This window comes from Podarcis tiliguerta, assembly GCF_965153285.1.
Source record: "Podarcis tiliguerta genome assembly, chromosome: 16".
NCBI lineage: Eukaryota > Metazoa > Chordata > Lepidosauria > Squamata > Lacertidae > Podarcis > Podarcis tiliguerta.
In genome coordinates, this window is record NC_139549.1 from 9,718,825 (window position 1) to 9,740,234 (window position 21,410).

The 21,410-nt window shown below is 49.3% G+C and overlaps 1 protein-coding gene and 1 long non-coding RNA gene across 3 annotated transcripts in view; one reads left to right on the top strand and one right to left on the bottom strand.

The window, feature by feature from the left end:
* The window catches only part of EFNA4 (ephrin A4), a 30,127-nt gene that overhangs the window by 232 nt on the left and 8,485 nt on the right, over nucleotides 1-21,410 (top strand). For both annotated transcript variants that reach the window (XM_083416841.1, XM_083416842.1), the window contains exon 2: nucleotides 19,761-20,053. In XM_083416841.1, coding sequence (XP_083272967.1) covers nucleotides 19,761-20,053 — 293 coding nt within the window. The remainder of the gene's footprint in view (nucleotides 1-19,760; nucleotides 20,054-21,410) is intronic.
* On the bottom strand, nucleotides 12,696-15,863 carry LOC310666307. Its single transcript, XR_014505874.1, has 3 exons — nucleotides 15,595-15,863; nucleotides 14,262-14,368; nucleotides 12,696-13,522 (listed from the first exon to the last, which is right to left on the bottom strand). It is a non-coding gene; the product is annotated as an uncharacterized lncRNA (long non-coding RNA).

The window sequence follows — 21,410 nt, forward strand, 5'->3', positions numbered from 1 at the left end:
AAGAAAAGAAAAAAGATGGGGAGGGAGGGATCCAGTGGATCTGGGTCGGGGATCGGGGTCGATCCCCCTTTAGGCCTCACCTGCGCCCCGATCCCTCCCAGAAACGCACCCGCCTGCCCCACCTCCAGGCCCCTGCGACCCTCGGGGGCCTTTGCCGCCGTGCGCCCCCTCCTCCCGAAATCCTCAAGTTTTCTGGATCTTCGCTTGCGGTTTGTTGGACGGGGCTCTTTTTTCTGTTCTTCGACTGGAGAGAGAGGGGGGCAGATTCCCTACTTCGTTCCTTCTTGCCTCTTACACCCCCTCCCCAAAATAAATGGGGTTCAGGTCCTGCAAGGCTTCGCCGGCCCTTCTGAAACTCGTTCTCCCGCGGGCAGGATTTGGTTAAAGAGGCCGGTGGGTTGGGACGTGGGGGGGGGGGGAGAGAGAAAGGGGTGAGGGGCTTGCCTCTCCTCCCCCACCTCCCCTTTCCGAGCTGGCTTCGTGTTGCGCGCTCAGCATCTCTTTGTCTGGCGGCCTCCCAGGTGCCGCCCCCCTCTCCCCCATCTCCCTCCACGAAAAATTCGCCTCTGCCCCCCTTCTTCCCTTCCCCGCCCCCCCCCAGCTGGCCGTTGGAGGGGGTGTTGCTCATCCAGTTAATGTGGGGAGGAAGGGGGTGTCTCCCCTTTGAACTACCTGGCAGGAGAGTCTTGCCAGGCTTTAAAAAAAGCACATTTTCTTAGGTTGGCGTGGCATTGGTGGCAGAGTTTGGCTGGGCTGGCGGAACCTCTTTAGGCCTGGCTGCTGCCTTGGCCTCTGTTTTCTCTCTCTCCCCAGAGAGTCTTGCCCGGTCTTGTGCCCTACAGGTGCCCGGAGGCTTGGGTGCTTGTCCTTGCTTGTTGGGCCTCTCTTGTGGGTGATGTTTGCCCTTGCTCCTGCCGACGGTTGCTTGGGGGGAGAGCCTTCCTGGGGTCCCAGTGGCAAAAGTGACCCCTAACAGGCATTCGCTACCTGGGGGGCTCTGCCATGCTGTAGGATCATTCCGCCTCTTTCCCCCAGCCTAGAGTAGTTTAAGGCTCTTAGCTAAGTCAGGAGAGCGTGAGACTCAGGGTTGTGTGGGTTCGGGCCCCATTTTGGGCAAAGGATTCCTTCATTGCAGGGGGTTGGACTAGATGACCCTCGGGTCCCTTACAGCTCTACAGTTCTATGATTCTGCGAACACCCTCCCTGCTGCTTGAAACCATAGAGCGCTGCTGCCAGTATTGCCCAGATGGAACAAGGGTCCGACTTGGAGTAATGTTGCTTCCTATGCTCCTCTGTAAATCAGCACTTTATTTGGAACAATGAGGGCTGGAATCTTGATTTATTTTTAGGGGACGGGCCAGAGCTCTGTCTTGGAGCCTGTGCTTTGCCTGCAAAGGTTCTCAGGTTCAATCCTCAGCATCTCCAGGTAGGGCTGGGAAAAGGCACCCTTGCCCTAAACCCTGGTGAGCCTCTGCCAGTCAGTGCAGGCAATACTGAGCTAAGTACAACAATGGCCTGACTTCATAGAAGGCCGTTTCCTATGTTCTTGTTTAAAACCTTGAGGACTGGGATCTTTATTTGATGGCAAGGGCTTGTAGGCCTGGAGTCTAGCGGCAAAGCATCTGGTTCGCATTCAGAAGGTGCCAGATTCAATTCCCAGTATCTTCAGGCTGGGAATATCCCTTGCCCGAAACCTTGGAAAGCCACTGCCAGCCAGTGTGGACAATACTGACCTAGATGGACCAACTTCTTACAATCCCACAAATGAGAAAGAAGAGCCAACTCTGGATGTCTCTAAGGAATGGTACCCATGTCACATTTTTCCTTGAGAAAAACAACAAATTGAAAAAACAAATACAGTGGTACCTCGGGTTAAGTACTTAATTCATTCCGAAGGTCCGTTCTTAACCTGAAACTGTTCTTAACCTGAGATACCACTTTAACTAATGGGGCCTCCTGCTGCCGTTGCGCCGCCGGAGCATGATTTCTGTTCTCATCCTGAAGCAAAATTCTTAACCCGACGTACTATTTCTGGGTTAGCGGAGTCTGTAACCTGAAGCGTATGTAACCTGAGGTACCACTGTAAATAAAAACTGAGATTGGAAAAGGCCTGCTCACTTTCAAATACGGATTTTCAACGCATTTGAGTTCCCTCTCCAGAGCAATGCTAACTCTTTCTGGAAGGCCGCCTCTTTGCTTTTCTGCTGTGCACTCTGCACATGCACAGGAGCCATTTCTGCCCGCCTGCCATTGATCCCAGGGTTGAGCTTGGGCCTTGTGAATGGGGCGCCTCAGCACAATTTTAAGCACTCTGTGTTGTGTGGCAATGCCCAGGCCCTTGTACTAATCTCCTTTTCTCTCTCTCTCTCCCTTTTACTGTTGTCAAGCTTATCCTCCTTTTTCCTTCCTCGGTGGGGCCCACCCGGGGAGGCGGAGGGGGCGAGTCGGGGCGAGTCTGGCTGGTGGGGGGGACGGGACACGGAGAAGGAGGGTGGGAGCTCAGAGTTACACGGGAACATTCCTGCTTGTTTTGTTTTCCCTGGCGTGGGAGAGTCAGGTTAGTTGGCGCTTGGGTCTCGGGCCTAGCCAGAGCGGCCTTGGGAGTGCCATGGAGGGGGGAGCTGGCTGCCGGCCCAATCGGAATTATAAATCCCACAGAAGGATGGCAGGGTGAGAGGGAGCTCCGAACGCAGTTTGGGAGGCTGGGAAAGGCACACACACACCCCCGGACCGTGCCAGCTTGTGCAATCTGAATCTGCACTTTTATTCCTCCCCCACCATATCACTCATTTTCGCAAGAATGGAGGTCACAATTCAAAGTGTTGGTGCTGACCTTTAAAGCCCTAAACGGCCTCGGTTCTGTATACCCGAAGGAGCGTCTCCACCCCCATCGTTCAGCCCGGACACTGAGGTCCAGTGCCGAGGGCGTTCTGGCGGTTCCCTCACTGCGAGAAGTGAGGTTACAGGGAAGCAGGCAGAGGGCCTTCTCGGTAGTGGCACCCGCCATGTGGAACGCCCTCCCAGCAGATGTCGAACAACTACCAGACTTTTAGAAGGCATCTGAAGGCAGCCCTGTTTAGGGAAGCTTTTAATGTTTGATGTATTACGGTATTTTAATATTTTGTTAGAAGCCGCCCAGAGTGGCTGGGGAGGCCCGGCCAGATGGGCGAGGTATAAATAATAAATTATTATTATCATCATCATCAACCTAAGTCTGGCCTGTATTACTAGAGTATTACGAACACCAGAAGGCCGCCCCCCCCTTTGCTGGATCAGGCCGAAGGCCTTATCTCACCCAGCATCCTGTTCCCACATTGGCCAGCCAGATGAGAAGACTGGAGGCAGCATTCCTCCCTCCCTGGTACTTCTAAGGGGAGCCCTGCAGGATCAGGCCCATCCAGGCCCGCATTCTGTCCTCCCAGTGGCCGTTCAGAGGCCCACGGGCAGGGTGTGAACCAGTGCTAGAAACTCGGGTTCGTACGCTAGATGCCACCTTCAACCTAGGTTGCGGTTGCCATAACGGGACGTCTGTTTGCCCAGGGGGTTGGGCTAGATGACCCGTGGGGTCCCTTCCAACACTACGACTCTGTGACTTCAACTACATTGCTTGCCCTTGCGATGCTTCGCTGGTCCCAGTGTGCAAGGAGGAGATAGGGAAATGGGAAACGGAATTAGCTGTAGACTAAGGCAGAGGCTTTTAAACTTGGTTGCCAACCTGACGCCCAGAAATCCTTGTCTGAAACCCTGGGAAACTGCCTCTGGCCAGTGTACACCAGGGTTTCCCAAACTTTAGTTTCCAGCTGTTTTTTTCAACTACAACTCCCATCATCCCCAGCTATCAGGACCAGTGGTCAGGGATGGTGGGAACTGTAGTCCAAAAAAAACAGCCAGAGACCCAAGTTTGGGGGAACCCTGGTGTAGATAGTACTGAACTGGGTGGACCTAATGCTCTGACTCAGGATGAGGCCACTTTCTAACTTGACTAGATGTTTGAGCCTTTAACACAGAACCATGAGGACTAGAATCTTGAGTAAATTTTAGAAGAAATGAGGGCCCAAGCTTGATCCCTGGCATGTCCAGGTAGGGCTGGGAGAGAGAGCCGTGGCTGAACTGATAGCTCAAGTCAGTAGAGCATGGGTAGGCAAACTAAGGCCCGGGGGCCAGATCTGGTCCAATCGCCTTCTCAGTCTGGCTCGCGGACGGTCCGGGAATCAGAGTGTTTTTACATGAGTAGAATGTGTGCTTTTATTTAAAATGCATCTCTGGGTTATTTGTGGGGCATAGGAATTCGTTCATTATTATTATTTTTTGAAAATATAGTCCGGCCCCCCACAAGGTCTGAGGGACAGTGGACCAGCTGAAAAAGTTTGCTGACCCCTGCAGTAGAGCATGAGGCTCTAAATCTCATGGCCATGGGTTCAAGCACCACGTCGTGTCAGAGATTCCTGGGGACTAGATGGCCCTTCTGGTCCCTTCTGATTCTATGAAATCCTGAAGAGCTGCTGCCAGTCAGTGTAGACAGTATGGAGCTAGTCAGTGTTCTGACTCTGTGTGGCAGCTTCCTGGCTGGTTCAGCGTCCTTGTTTCTGCAGTGATGTCTCTGGGAAGCCCCTGGGGGGCAAAAACGAACTTCAACGGGGCAGAAAGCCCCCTTGCTTGTTGGAAGCGGGTATTTGAGAGGCACCCTGTCTCTGATCCCGGGGGTAGTTCTCAGCCATCCTGTCTCGTAGCCATCGATGTAGACTTCTCCTCCGAGGATTTTGCCTAATCCCCTTTTAAAGCCGTCTAAGTTGGTGGCTTTCACCACATCTTGGGATAGCTAATGCCGTAGCTTAACTCTGAGCCACGCGAAGAAGAAGCATTTCCTTTCGTCTGTCCAGAATCTATCTCTGCCCTCTCTCCCCCGCCCAGATGTATATGTATATATATTATCCACGGCTTGTATCAAAACTAAATTGTACTCTTTGAGAGTAGAGCCATTGGAAACGACTGGGCCTCAGTTAGGTCACCGTCCATTTGAAGCCCTGTGGCGCCAGTCATGGCTTCCTGCAAAGGATTCTGGGAGCTGTAATTTGTTCAGGGTGCTGAGGGGAGCTACAGTGGTACCTCAGGTTACATACGCTTCAGGTTACAGACTCCGCTAACCCAGAAACAGTGCTTCAGGTTAAGAACTTTGCTTCAGGATGAGAACAGAAATCGTGCTCCAGCGGCGCGGCAGCAGCAGGAGGCCCCATTAGCTAAAGTGGTGCTTCAGGTTAAGAACAGTTTCAGGTTCAGTACGGACCTCCGGAACGAATTAAGTACTTAACCTGAGGTACCACTATATTATCATCTTATCTCTCTGCGGTACTTCATCTTAAAGTTTTAAGGGTCTTTACACTTATCGCATTTATAAATTTTAAATTTATTGTTGTACAATGTTTTGATTGTTTGTGACTGTACCCCCAAGTGTGTTTTATAAGCTGGTCTCCGACTGTAATAAATTATCTATCTATCTATCTATCTATCTATCTATCTATCCATCTGCTATATTACCAGAGCTACAATTCCCAGAGTGCTTTCTTCGTCAAGGAATTCTGGGAGTAGTAGCTCAAGGAAACAGATAGTGTTTCCTAACAACTCTCATAATGAACCTTAACAAAATACAGTACCCATGATTTTTTTAAATTTTTATTTTTCGCAGGTAGGAGATCCATGACTTTTTTCCACAAATGGTATGGTAGCGCTTTAAGTGTGTGGAGTGAATGTGGACTTAGGGATGTGTAATATTCATTTTTAACCCCTTGCACTTAGAAATGTAGTGTGTCAGGCAGAAAGTTCCAATACTGCCCTTTCCCTGAGATGCTAGCTTTCTAAGGACTGTACCGGGATAGTTTTGTACCAAAGAATGTTGAAGCAGACGCACGTCCCACCTTCCCAGCCTGAAATGACAACACTGCTCCTATCCCAGACCATCACCCACTTACCTGGAGATAAGCCCCACCAAACTCGCTGAACTTCCTTCTGAGTAACTGTTCTAACAGGTACAGCTCGAAACTCTGGGATGTAAATTTGTAATGTGCAGGTTTGAAGTTTGGGCGAAGCTAATTTGACTGGCTTTTTGCCTCAGTGGAGCCTACTTGTTTTGGAGTAGGGGTGGCGCTGTGGGTTAAACCACAGAGCCTAGGACTTGCCGATCAGAAGGTCGGCGGTTCGAATCCCCGCGACGGGGTGAGCTCCCGTTGCTCAGTCCCTGCTCCTGCCAACCTAGCAGTTCGAAAGCAAGTAGATAAATAGGTACCGCTCCGGCGGGAAGGTAAACAGCGTTTCTGTGCGCTGCTTTGGTTCGCCAGAAGCGGCTTAGTCATGCTGGCCACATGACCCGGAAGCTGTACCCTGGCTCCCTCGGCCAATAAAGCGAGATGAGCGCAGCAACACCAGAGTCGGCCGCGACTGGACCTAATGAACAGGGTCCCTTTACCTTTACTACCTCTAGAAGCTTTCTGAAAGCCTCTGGTTGGCTGCTTTTGAGATTGAAATTGCTGGAGTTGGATGGAGTCTCCTTGTGTTTCTTTTGCTTTTGGATGTTAACATTTGCCTGCCTGCCTAAGAAAGCAGCGACTAAAATTTGCTGATCCGTTGACATTCCAGGAGATTCCTTGCTTTGCTGAGATTCTGTGCACGTTTCCTTGGCAACCCATGCTTACTTGGGAGTAAGTCCTGTTGAATTCAGTGGGACTTACTCCAGAATTACTCCTTCAAACCAAGAATTCTTGGGCTGCAACCTGCAACCTATTTCAGTTTTAGACTCACTATATTCATTTGGGCCCTAGGCAGAGGCTTTGAGAATTCATTGTTGGAGATTGTGTGTGTGTGTTTAAAAAAACTATTTATTCTTAAGAAAGGAATATAAATCTGCAAACTGTGGATTGCTTCGAGATTTAATTATCCTTAGAGCAGATCCGATGGGACTAACTGAAGTTCTATTGCAAGCGTAGCCAGAGTGGTGCCCTTCTGATATAGTCGGATTTCAACTCATGTGGCAGTGAGTTCCACAGTTTAACTATGTACCATGTAAAAAAGTCGTTTCTTTTATCTGTCCCAAAGCTTTGGAGGTCCATGAGTTCTAGTGTTGGGAGAGAGGGAGAAAAGCTCTTCACTTTCCCTGTTCCGAACATAATTATAGAAATTACCAAGTTGTAGTCCAGCAAATATCTGGTGGGCTCTATGCATGCTACCTCTGGATGGGCTTATTCTAGGCTTGAATTTGGTCGCATCCAACCCAATGATCCCAGCTGAGGTGGTGTGGTTGGGCTGCAGTCCTGTTCACACTTACTTGGGAGTAAGACCCATTAAACTCAGTGAGATTTAGTTCTGAGCAGAGCTAAGAAGTGGAAGGGATCATCCAGAACATATTTGTAGAAAACTTGAACTTTTTGGGGTGTGTGTGTGTGAAAGTGCAATATTGATATATATACATTTTTTATATTCTTTTGACGGGTGTAGGTTTCCTTTTTAAGCTTTGAATGAAAAGGTAGGAGAGACAGTATATAAATTTGTGGTGGTTTTTTGCAAGCAGATTTGCACAGGGGGAATTCCAACAGAGAATTCCCTCTGTTTCTCGTGCCTTTTTACTCCACTTCAGTCTCCATTGCCCCTGTTGATACATCTTCATCTTTCAAAACAGCCAGCTATTTGCTTGTGAGGCTTTAATGTTGAAGAACCCTTTGGTTGAGATTGTGTTTGTGTGTGCTAAAAATACAGCTCACTGCTGCGAGAGACGGGTACATGTTGCTGCCTTCAAGAATGCCGCTCTGGCCAGCTATGCCAATGGTCTGGAGGACCAAAAGTAGTTGCGTTCTGGGTCTCTTCTGAAAAACTTATCTGCCCTTTCTCACTGCCTCTCCCCCTGCCACAAAGAAAATCCCTTTCAACTCTCACGTCCACCCTCTCTGAAACACAGCCTCAAACCCTGGTCCTCTCCAAACTACTACGACTACTACTACTAAATTTTTATTATTTACACCCGACCCATCTGGCTGGGTTTCCCCAGCCGCTCTGGGCGGTTCCAACAAAATATTTAAAATACAATAAAGCATCAAACATTAAAAACTTCCCTAAACAGGGCTGCCTTCAGATGTCTTCTAAAAGTCAGACAGTTGTTTATTTCCTTGACATCTGATGGGTGGGCGTTCCACAGGGTGGGCGCCACTACTGAGAATGCCCTACGCCTGGTTCCCTGTAACTTTGCTTCTCACAGTGAGGGAACCACCAGAAGGCTCTCGGCGCTGGACCTCAGTGTCTGGGCTGAACGATGGGGGTGGAGACGCTCTTTCAGGTATACAGGACCGGGGCCGTTTAGGGCTTTCAAGGCCAGCACCAACACTTTGAATTGTGCTTGGAAACGTACTGGGAGCCAATGTAGGTCTCTCAGGACCAGTGTTATGTGTTCTCGGCGGCCGCTCCCTGTCAGCAGTCTAGCTGCCGCATTCTGGATTAGTTGTAGTTTCCGGGTCACCTTCAAAGGTAGCCCCACGTAAAGCGCATTGCAGTAGTCCAAGAGGGAGATAACTAGAGCATGCACCACTCTGACAAGACAGTCCGCGGGCAGATAGGGTCTCAGCCTGCGTACCCAGTGGAGCTGTTAGACAGCTGCCCTGGGCACAGAATTGACCTGTGCCTCCATGGACAGCTGTGAGTCCAGAATGACTCCCAGGCTGCGCACCTGATCCTTCAGGGGCACAGTTACCCCGTTCTGGGCCAGGGAGTCCTCCACACCCGCCCGCCCCCTGGCCCCCCAAAACAGTACTTCTGTCTTATCAGGATTCAACCTCAATATGTTAGCTGCCATCCATCCTCCAGCCGCCTCCGGACACTTCACCGCCTTCACTGGTTTCGACTTGAAAGAGAGGTAGAGCTGGGTATCATCCGCATACTGATGAACACCAAGCCCAAACCCCCTGATTATCTCTCCCAGCGGCTTCATATAGATGTTAAAAAGCATGGGGGAGAGGACGCAACCCTGAGGCACCCCACAAGTGAGAGCCCAGGGGTCTGAACACTCATCCCCCAACACCACTTTCTGAACACGGCCCAGAAGGGAGGAGCAGAACCACTGTATAACAGTGCCCCCAGCTCCCAACCCCTCTAGACTAGGGGTCAGGAAACTTTTTCAGCAGGGGGCCGGTCCACTGTCCCTCAAACCTTGTGGGAGGCCGGACTACATTTTTTAGGGGAAATGAATGAATTCCTATGCCCCACAAATAGCCCAGAGATGCATTTTAAAGAAAAGCACACATTCTACTCATGTAAAAACATGCTGATTCCCGGACCGTCTGCAGGCCGGATTTAGAAGGCGATTGGCCGGATCTGGGCCCTAGTTTGCCTACCCATGCTAGACGGTCCAAACAGCAAGGCCAATGATCAAGGGTGATAGGGTTTGGAGTAGACAAACAATGTCTGGCGGGCACCATGCCCACTTGCATACATGTGCAGATCCTGGTGCTTTGAAGAATTCACAGCAGCAATGTGCTTGTATGCGCGCATCCATGCTCTTTGAAGCAAACACGCACATTCTTACACACTTCGTATGCACAAACAAGCACACTTTCTCACCTACATTCTTCTTCTCTGTCCACCCACCAATCATGTACATGCCTGTATTTTTGGTGGCTTCTATGGGGTGAGTGAATGTGGCAACCCTCCTGTCGCCTCCTTGCGCTCCCTCACCCCACCAACATCTAGGTTGAGGATTCTGGATAAGAAACAAACAGCACGGCCTGTTTTGCAAACTCGGTTCTCACGTCTGTTTTAAAAGGGGCCTATTATTTGCGCGCTTCCGAACTTTGTACCCTCTCTTGCAAAACCCTCGCAGCCTTGGCTCCGCTCTTAATCTGGGCTTTGAGCGCTCTTCTGTTTAGTCATTGTGAGGTGGCTGCTGTTGTTGTTTTACAAAGCTTTTCATGCAGGTAAGACAACAACAACTCCAGAGGTGCTGTTAACCTGGCGAGGGCGAAGGCATAACTCTGCCTCCCCCCCCCCAAACCAGTGGCGTAGTGTGGGTTGTCAGCACCCGGGGCAAGGCAAGTAATTTGCACCCCCTAACCCGGGGCAAGGCAAGTAATTTGCGCCCCCCCCCCACTGCACTGTCCCTCCCCCAGATAGTCCCTCGCTCTCTCTCCGCACCGCACCGCACGCCTGGCACCCCCCCCTCCACAGTGGGCGGCGACCTGGCGGCTCGGATCGGATTCGCACAGCCAGCACTGCAGTGAGAGAGAGTGAGTGAGCCAGGTAGGGGCAGAGAGCTGCGAGTGCGAGCGCCCCCCCCCCAGATGTTGCGCCCGGTGCAGCCGGCTCCCCCTGCACCCCCCACGCTACGCCACTGCCCCAAACAAAAACCCTGGCTCTAAAGCTGCAGAACTCTGGAAGAAATACTAGACCAGGTTCTCTGGGAGGCGTGTTTCCTTGGCTCTTGAAACCAAGGCTGCCCCCAAGCCTCAGACGGCTGAGATTTGGGGAAAAGTTTCCCGTATCTGAGAATTTGACACCTCGGCTGTCTTGCATCTCGCCAAACATTAGTAGCTGCGAATCCTAGCCAGACTTTATGGGCTGCAGGGCAGTGGGGCAGGCTTTTTGCTGTCGAACTACATTCCCTGGCGGGTTGTCTCTGTGGCGTGGTGGACCCATGCCAGCAGCAGGCAGGCCTGAAGTCAGTGGGGGAGGCTCAGACCCCACATTGGGGTTCCCTTTCCCTCTGTTTCTGTTCCTCCTTTCTCTCTCTTGGCCTCGATCCACTTAAAGCACACAGCTGCTCCCCAAAGAATCCTGGGAATGGTGGCTTTTAAAGGGTGCCAGGAACTGTAGCTCTGTTAGGGGGTAAACTACAGTTCCCATGATTCTTGGATGGGGGAGGGTGTGACCACCTCCTCCCTCTCCTCCTCTTTGTCCGGCAAGGTTTGAAACAGACAGTTCTTAGGAATATACCGTATTTTTCTCTCTATAAGACGCACCAGACCACAAGGCGCACCTAGTTTTTGGAGGAGGAAAACAAGAAAAAAAATATTCTGAATCTCAGAAGCCAGAACAGCAAGAGGGATCGCTGTGCAGTGAAAGCAGCAATCCCTCTTGCTGTTCTGGCTTAGCTGAGCAGCCTGCATTCGCTCCATAAGACGCACACACATTTCCCTTTACTTTAGGAGGGGAAAAGTGAGTCTTATAGAGCAAAAAATACAGTAAGAAGAAGCTGCCTTCTACTGAAAGTCAAACCGCTGATCTATCTAGCTCTGTGCCATCTACACTGACCGGCAGCAGCTGCCTTCCTGGGTTTCAAACAGGAGACTTTCCACTGGGGTTTAGCACGGAGAAACTTTGGTGCAAAGCAAACCTAGAGAACTTGTTGCTTCACAAAGGTCTTTTGGAATTAGCTCCAGACCCACCGGTTGCCCATCCATGCTTTTTAGATAGAAAATTTTACATGTGGATGGTTTTTGCAATGCTATCCTTGGCTTACATGGGAGTAAGTCCCATTGCAGTTAGTGGGACTTTCCTCCAAGTTAAAATACACCGGCAGTCGTAGACCTGAGTTGCTTGGGGATGATAAGAAACCCTAAGATATCAGTGCAGTTTGGGAAGAGTCCGCCTGCCATCTTGATTCAAAATGGTGCCCAACTGTATCCGCACATATAGAAAACTCAGTCCTGGATCTCAAAGACCATTGTGCAAAACTTGGTTCCGCTCTCGTAAGAGGTTTCCGAGTGCAAAGCGGACAGCCAGCTTCCGAAATCACACCATTGATAGGATCCACCCTGGATATTAGGATCCTCCTGGGATGTGGGGACAGTTGGGTGACTGAATTTCCAATAATTGAAACAAGTAACACAGACCTAGCTTGTTTTGAATGTCTGCGGGTGCTCTTGGCTAATTGGTGAAAATCAAGGTTGTGTAGACTTTAAAAATAAATAAATCTGGTTACATAAATATTTGACTCTGTGTGAAGTTTGTCCTCTCCACACCCTGCTTACTTAGCAGTTCACGGTTGAGTCAAACGAGATGCGGGTTGTCCCGTTTGGGGGGGGGGGTGTTTTTCTCTAAGGCTGCTACCAGATCCAAATTTAATCAGAGTTGCGGTGATAGGACGGGGTCCTTTTTGTTGAAGCTCCGCCGTCCCCCAGTTGCTTTTCCACCTATTGGGGGAAAAGATACTGATGTCCTCTATCTTTTCCCTATAGTGGGAGAAAAGCAAATGGGGGTGATTATTCCCCCCCTCCAAAAAAGCTGGCAAATTGTCAAACCTCCTCCCAGTGGGTCTGTTCCTCCAATCATAAGAAGGACCCAGTGGATCAGGCCAAGGGCACATCTAGCCCAGCATCTTGTTACACAGTGGATCAGTGCATTTGGCTGTTAACCAGAAGGTTGGTGGTTCGAGCCCATCCAGGGATGGCTGTGAGCAGTATTTCTGCATTGCAGAGAATAGGCTGGTAGCCATTGATAGCTGTATCTAGGGCTGCCCAATACAGTGGAACCTCGGTTTTCGAACGTAATCTGTTCCGGATCACCGTTCGACTTCCAAAACGTTTGAAAACCGAAAACTGAAACTGGAAGCCTCAATTAAATAGGGAATCTCAAAACGGAAGCCGCATCAGACGTTCGGGTTCTGAAAAACGTTCAAAATCTGGAACATTTACTTCCCGGTTTTCAGCGTTCGGGAGCCGAAACAGAGCCGTTCGAGAACTGAGGTTTGACTGTACCTGGTTTTCAACATCACGATATATCACCAGCTAAACATTACGCTGTGTTGATATATCACAATGTCTGAAATAAGGATAGAGCTGGTTTTCAACTTTGTGATATATCACCAGCTAAACATTGCAATAAACTGATTTATCACCACGTCTGATATGAGAATAGGGAAGTCTTTTAATGTTTAATTATGTTTTTATATATGTTGGAGGCCAACCAGAATGGCTGGGGCAACCCAGTTAGATGGGTGAGTTATAAATGATTAAAAAAAAAAAAACAAGTACAATAATAATTAGCTAGCTTCACGGTTCTTCCCATGTCGTGATTTTTGCATAGCACACAAACAAGCAAACATCATGATTCACGATATATTGCCAGGTGAAAAATTATGAAAGCAATATCATTTTATGGACTTCAAACCGGTTTGTCTATTCAAGTTGTTGACCATCAGTTTTAACTCTTTGCTGCGTTAAGAATCCAGTTCAGAAACTTCGGCAATAAAGCGAAAACAGAAGCTGCCAAGAGACAACCCGCGTGTTTTCCCGCAACTCGCCCACTCGAACCCTTAATTCCTCCAGGACAGCAAGCAGTATCTAATCTCATCGATCTTCACAACAGTAAAATAGGTCATTGGTGCTCCTAATTAATGAGAGGCGATCCTTGCCTTTTCCAGGATCTCCACCCTGGCCATTTCCGATCCATCCGGTTTTTTGCGCAATCGGTGCACAACGGCAGCAGCGCACTCCCCACGCATCAAGGAGTTGTGGTTTTCTTGTGGGGATTCCTCGTTCGCCACACGGCCAGTCTGCAATATTTTGGATGCAGGGGTGGGGTTAAATGCCATTCCAAGCCCATTCAGATGTCATATCCGCTGTCAGTAATGATTTGCTATGTACCTGGGCCTGTACTTAACAGTAGGGGAAAGTTGGAAGCTACAGTGGTACCTTGGATTAAGTACTTACCATATTTTTTGCTCTATAAGACTCACTTTTCCCCTCCTAAAAAGTAAGGGGAAATGTGTGTGCGTCTTATGGAGCGAATGCAGGCTGCGCAGCTATCCCAGAAGCCAGAACAGCAAGAGGGATTGCTGCTTTCACTGTGCAGCAATCCCTCTTGCTGTTCTGGCTTCTGAGATGCAGAATATATTTTTTCTTGTTTTCCTCCTCCAAAAACTAGGTGCGTCTTGTGGTCTGGTGCGTCTTATAGAGCGAAAAATACGGTAATTTGTTCCGGATGTCCGTTCTTAACCTGAAACTGTTCTTAACCTGAAGCACCACTTTAGCTAATGGGACCTCCTGCTGCCGCACAATTTCTGTTCTCATCCTGAAGCAAAGTTCTTAACCTGAGGTAATATTTCTGGATTAGCATAGTCTGTAACCTGAAGCATATGTAACCTGAAGCGTATGTAACCCAAGGCACCACTGTATTCCTGAATACTCAAATTCCACTTGTGTTTTTTTGTTGTTGTTCTTAAAGGTTGTGAAGAGTGACATCTATGGCACAACCATATTTTGGAATACTGTGTACTGTTCTGATCACCTTACCTCAAAAAGGATAATCTTAGGGTTGCCATACGTCTGGAATTTCCCGGACAATCCTGGAATACTGTAGTCAGAAGGGTTATCTGGGCAGAAATTGTTCTTGCCGATTTCTGTAAAAAAAAGCTCAAAAATGGCAAAAACAGTAGGCCTTGTGGAAATCCACCCAAGCTGAATGGAGGAAGTTTGAGGACAGAATCCTCTTCTATGGAACTCACTCCCACAAGAGGCAGTGGCGGTGACTGGTTTTGATGGCTTTAAACGGGAACTGGGCAAAATTCGCAGAGGAAAATGCTATCAAAGGCTATTAGCCACGATGGCTACTGGGGCGATACCTGCTTTCCAACATCACGATGTATCACCATGGCGATAGAGCGTTGCATCGTGATGTTGAAAGGGAAGGAGCATTTGCCCCGGTCGTGCGAGGCACCGGGGTGCAACCGCTGCTGCCACCAGCTCCTGGCGCAGGGAGGAAGGCAAGGCCCACCTGCGATTTACCGCCAGGTGAAGGCGCCATTGTGCTGGCCCTCAAACCGGTTCTGGACGATGCACTGATGAATAAGGCCTGTCACGCTGAAGAGTCGTGTCTTCTTCCTGTTTTTGTTTGTTTCAGGCGTTTGCATATTAGTTTCAGATTAATCTGTTTGGCTGTGCGGTGCTGTAATAACGGGAGGCTCTTATGTGGCAGGATATTAAAACGGGGAGTCAAACCTGAGGAAACGAAATCAACTCCTGTCAAAAGCATCCACCGCCCAAAGAAGCCCAAACTCAAATGTAATAAGAGCTTGACAAAACAGGTCAATCCAAATGATAAACTCGGAACGTTGTTGTTTAATGTGTTTTTAAAAATGCCGTTTATCTGTTTCAAAACAGGAGCAAAGTTTGCTACAGGGCCTGAGTCGCTGGCTAGCTGGAACTGTTGTCAGCCACTCTGGGATGGATATAAATAAATTATTATTATTATTATTATTATTATTATTATTATTATTATTATTATGAGGTGGTCTTTTGAGTGGCTGGACTACAGCTTCCATGGGACCCAGCCGCCATGGTGGAATAGCCCCAGGAGGGGATAGGAGTTGTAGTCCAGCCACTGGAAGCCCACAGCCCTGTCTCAAAAGACTACAGGACTTTGGTTAGGATATTCCAGGAAACCAGTGGCTGAGGACCTGGGGCTGATGGGAGTTGTAGTCCAGCAACATCTGGAGGGGCATCACAGGCATGTGGTTTGAAACAGGGCGGGCAAGATGGCCTCCCGCCTGCCTGAGGATTTATTATTTATTTTATCACACCCTCCAAGGAGCTTGAGGGGGTATACATGACTCCCCCCCCATTTTACCCTCGCAGCAACCCTGTGGGGTAGGCTAGGCTCAGAGGCAGCAACCGATCCTCCCGCCCAGTGAGCTTCGCGACAGTGTGGGGGATTTGAACCCCGGCCTCCGCCGTGAAGCGCGCTGGGTGACCGCAGACCCGGCGTGGTGTCTCAGCCTATCCCGCCTTGGAGGGTTTGGGCTGAGGAGAGCGGGCAAAGGAGCAGTTCAAGAACAGATGGGAGTCAAGAGGGGCTCTGCTTGTGGCTCCTGGTATGTTTTGGTTTCTTCACCAAGTGGCCATGGCAGTGTCGCCCTGAGGCATTGTGGGAAATTTAAAATGGTGTCACCCAAGGTGTGCTTGAAACCTTCCTTTTTTGAAAAAAATAAATTATTCATTTTTTAACATATCACTTTCAACAATTATTAAACATACTTCTATATCTTATACAATTTTTTGACTTCCATCGATCATATCTGAAAATTTTTCCGGTTTTTTCACTTAATATACATTTCCTACTTTCACTATAACGTTTAAATCTCATAACTAATATCTCTCTTCTTTGCAATATTTCATATGTTTCTCCTTACAAAACTTCTTCTACTCCTGCTAGCGTAATTTGTTGATTACATTTGCTCTTCAAATAGTTTGTATATTTCTTCCAAATCTCTGGTCCCGCAGGTTTCAAATCCTTCCTGTCATTTTATCCAATTCTTGACTTGAGCATCCCTTCATACCCCTCAGTTTGGTTCATGCCTTGAGTTCAAGTTCTGACACTTTGGGTTCATGCCTTGAGTTCGAGTTCTGACATTTCGGGTTCCTTCGGGCAAACATGAAATGTAGCAACTTTTCCTTTAGGGAAAGATGCTTTGTGGTCACTGGCAGAGCACCCAGGCACCCAGGGTTCAATCCCTGGCATCTCCAGAAAGGGCTGGGAACGTCCTCAACAGCTGCTGCCAGTCCGTGGAGACAATGTTGAGCTGGTATAAGGCAGCTTCATCTGTTCCTTTTAAAAATCAGCCCTTTATTTAGTACCATGAGGACTAGAATCTTGCAGTGGTACCACGGGTTAAGAACTTAATTCGTTCTGGAGGTCCATTCTTAACCTGAAACTGTTCATAACCTGAGGTACCACTTTAGCTAATGGGGCCTCCTGCTGCCGACACTCGATTTCTGTTCTCATTCTGAAGCAAAGTTCTTAACTTGAGGTACTATTTCTGGGTTAGCGGAGTCTGTAACCTGAAGCGTCTGTAACCTGAGGTACCACTGTACTTTGTTTCATGCGGATGGACCATAACTCAGGTGCAGAGCATCTGCCTTGCATACTGGAAAGGTCCCGGGTTCAAATTCTGGTGTCTCCAGCTAGAGCCGTGGAAACTCCCGTCCCAAACCCTGGAGGGCAGCTGCCAGTCAGAGCTAGATGGATCAAAGTTCTGATTTCTGTGTTCCCGAGGCTGCCTGTGAACGTGTTTTTTTGACATACCGAAGCCATCCCCGCCAAACGTGCCCGTTACTTCCTGGTGGCGCATTGCAAGGGGGTCATGCGCCCATGCGTGGGTTTTGGCTGCCACATTCCCCGACGATGCATCACTCCTAGCCGGGGGTCCTTTGTCTTGGGGCTGGGCTGTCGGCCCGTTGCCCTGGGGGCTCCCCGCTGACCCTTTTTGCTTCCAGTCACGTGAATTAATCGGAGCTGACATCTGCTTGTTTAGCAGAGCTGGGCAGCTGGATCGAAACAGTAGGTGGGGGGCGCCTGCAAAGTCTGCGCCCCCTCACTTTTGGGGGAACGCTTTTGGAGAGGGTCCTTTCAAACCTTGGCCTTTATACTAGGATGAAGAGAAGTCGGTGAGGGCTGGATTTGTGTGTTAAGAGAGAAACTTCTTCAGGATTGCTAGGTGCCGGTTTCTGTTGTGAAGAGTCTTCTACAGACAAATGGTTTTGGTCAAGAATGCGAAAGAAACAGGGTGACACTGCTGTGATTGAAGAAAAGGGAGGTAACGCGGGACACGGGTGGCGCTGTGGGTTAAACCACAGAGCCTAGGACTTGCCGATCAGAAGGTCGGCGGTTTGAATCCCCGCGACGGGGTGAGCTCCTGTTGCTCGGTCCCTGCTCCTGCCAACCTAGCAGTTCGAAAGCACGTCAAAGTGCAAGTAGATAAATAGGTACCACTCCGGCGGGAAGGTAAATGGCGTTTCCATGCACTGCTCTGGTTCGCCAGAAGTGGCTTAGTCATGCTGGCCACATGACCCAGAAACTGTACGCCGGCTCCCTCGGCCAATAAAGTGAGATGAGCGCCGCAACCCCAGAGTCAGTCACGACTGGACCTAATGGTCAGAGGTCCCTTTACCTTTAAAATAAACCACAGGATTAAGAGCGTCTAGCTGCATAAAATCTGTGAGGCAAGCTCAGAAAGAACTTGCAGCAATATAGTCCAGAAATCCCTCATAACTCCCCTGAGAGTGATAGCACCATTTTGCAGAACGAGGGTGCCCGCTGCCCCCCTGTGTGACTCCCTGATCTAGCCTAAGATCCTTCTGAGGCAGGCAATGCTTTCTCAGTGCTGAAATCAGATGTGGCTGGCCTGTTTAGTCGTGCCCAATGCTGCTATAAAGTACTTGCCCTCGGAGGAGGGTGCTGGTTGCCCCTCTGCATGAGTGCCCGCTGTGCTTTTTGGGCACTTTCAGTCAGGCACTGCTAAAATGACAGAGGGAGTAATTCTACCACATTTCAGTGTTGGATGAGAGGTAAACCTGTTGAAGGAGGTGGGGGGGGGAGATTACAGGCACCTTCTTTCCACGAGTGGGTGTTTTCTGCCTCATGGGAGCTGTGGATTATATTTAATTAACTTTGGGAAAATCCCAGCATTTTCCCTCAGGGACTTTTTGAATGTGTAAACCACAGCAAACCTGTGAAATGCTTTCTTTTTCGGAACAGGCAAAATGCTTTTTTTGCAATGCTCAGAGTGCGCCGTCTGAAGACATTTATGTAAGGCAGGGGTGGAGGAAACAGTGTTGAACTACAACGCCCATCATCCTTGACCATTGGTCCTCCAATCCAAGAGGCCCCTCTGTGCCTAGAGCAGGGGTGGGGAACCTGTGCCCCCCCCCGGATGTTGTTGCACTCCGACTCCCATCAGCCCCAGCCAGCATGGCCAACAGTGGGGGATGATGGGAGTTGTAGTCCAGCAACGCCAGGAGAGAGACAGATTCCCGTCCCTGCTGCAGACCTAAGGCAACACTCAAACCCAAGATTTCTGCACTGTTGTTGTCTTCCGACTCCCATCAGTCCCACAGCCAGAATGGCCCAGTGGTCAGCGGCAGCGGGAGTTGTAGTTCAGGTTGCCAGGTTGCCGGCCTTTGATGTGGAAACTTGAGGAGTCATCGGCCACACCTTAAATAAGGGCCTGGGAGCAAACTGGATGCCAACGCGGATTAGGAAAGGCTTGGCATTCGTGTTCTCAGCATCCGGTCTTAGCTCAAAGGAGAGTCGTGGTGTTCTCCAACCGATGGAATTTCTGACGTGTCTCCAAAGAACTCTCTGATAATCTTCTCCGTCTTCTGCAGCTCCCCTGGCTTCTGTTCGCTGCATGCTTTTGGCCTATTTTGCCCATGAGAACTAGAAACTTAATTGCTGTTGGGTGGTGCTTTGTTTTTAAAGGAAGCTGATTCTTAGAGATCTTCCTTTTGCACCCAATACTACACTGGCTCACTTAATCAAAAGCAACCTTTTACCTTTTCTGCTGTCGTTGCTGTTTTTTAGATGCCAGGCTCGTTTTAATCCGGCTTCTTCTCCTTCCAGAAAGTGCCCCATCTAGGAAGGGGCACAGAAAAAATACATATTCTCTCCATCTTGCCCTTAAGACTCTACCCAGGCCACATCTCTCATTGACTTTGGCCACTCTTTAGTGCTTTTGCCTGGCTGGAATATGTCCTCGAACCCTGGTCATGCCTCTTCCTTGCCAGGATGTAGGAAACAGAGGGGCATGGGCAAGTCTGTTCGTAGCAACTCACCAGCCTACTGCCCAAAGGTTTACCGCCGTTGCTCCTTTGGCTTTTGACCATGGTCCCGCCCAACCCTTAGCCACACGGCCCCCAGAAAGTTGCCCTGCAAGGAATGTGGCCCTCTGGCTCAAAACTCCTCCCTATCCCCTGATCGCTTTGGCGGCTGACTGATTTGCTTCTCCCCATTCGCAGATTCCTTGACGAAGACTATGCCGTCCAGGTCTCCATCAACGATTACCTGGATATCTATTGCCCGCACTACGAGCAGCCGCTGGCAGCGGGGAACCCAGAATCCTTCACTTTGCTCATGGTGGACATTGAGGGCTACCGGGGCTGCTACGAGACGCCGGGAGCCTTCAAACGCTGGGAGTGCAACCGGCCCTATGCTCCTTACGGGCCGGTCCGCTTCTCGGAGAAAATCCAGAGGTTCACCCCTTTCTCGCTGGGCTTCGAGTTTCAGCTGGGCCATGACTACTACTATATCTGTGAGTTGGGCCTTTGGCAGGCATGGGGTGGTTCTGAGTCGACTTGAGGGCCAAATTGAACAAGGTTTTCTCTGAGAGAGAGAGTTATGAATGGGATTTAGTGCTACATCAAACTTTTTTTAAAAAAAAAAATTTTTTTTTGATTTTTAATAATCTATATAAAAACCCATTCCAAATCCAAATGTCGAAATTACTCTGAATCTCTTGACTCTATGTTCTCTATTGATCCTATTTTCAACTGCATATCAGTACTTCTCCCCTTTTTTAATCTTTCTAAATTATCCATACATATTGTTACATTACAACTGTGTTTTAAAAAGATCTTGTCCCTGAGCTCCCCAGTTAATTTAGCCATTTTGGCAAACTTTTAATTTACAAGTTTTGGGCTGGGTTTTGCAACAGAAGATAGGGTGAAGCAGCATTTCTGTGTGTGTAAGGGTTTTTTTGGGGGGGGGGTTAAAAATGTATTTATTTGTATTCAAATGTATTTCTTGATTTAATAAGTTTATATCACGCTCTTGATCCAAAGGCCACACAGAGGGTTTAAGATATGGTGTGTTTATCTGTTGCATTTATATCCCACCTTTTTCTCCAGGGAGCTCAAGGTGGCAGCAGTATTCAGAAATAATAGCCCTGTTTGGACGGTGGCTAAGCTTTGGGTGCTTCTCTGAACCCTTTCTGGTAATCTGTGAACTTAACCTCACCCATTCATTGTTATGGCATCTGTGACTGAGCCCTAACCCTGCCCTTGACCGCCTATGTGGTGTAGTGGTTAGAGGGCAGGGCTGGGGCCTGGGAGACCTGGGTTCAAACCTCCACTTGGTCACAAACTCCTTGAGTGGCTCTGAGGCCGCCATTTCTCTCTCTGCCTCACTGGGTTGTTGCAAGGATTAAATGGAGGAGGGGGCAGCGACACCTTGTTCCCTTCCTTGAGCTCCTTGGAAGAACATAACGAGAGCTGGATCAGGCCAGTGGCCCATCTAGGCCAGCATCCTGTCCAACCAGATGCCTCTGGGGAACCTGCAAGCAGGATTCGAACCCAGAAGCCCTCTCCCGTCTTGTGGTTTCCAGCAAATGGTATTCAGAAGCCTCCGACTGCAGAGGCAGAGCTCAGCTATCGCAGCCAGTAACCATTGACAGCTTTCTCCTCTGTGAATTTGTCCAGTCCTCTTGTAAAACTATCGAAATTGGTGGCCATCATTGCCTCCTGAAGGGACGCGGGTGGTGCTGTGGGTAAAACCTCAGCGACTAGGACTTGCCGATCACATGGTCGGTGGTTCGAATCCCCGCAGCGGGGTGCGCTCCCGTCGTTCGGTCCTAGTGCCTGCCAACCTAGCAGTTCGAAAGCACCCCCGGG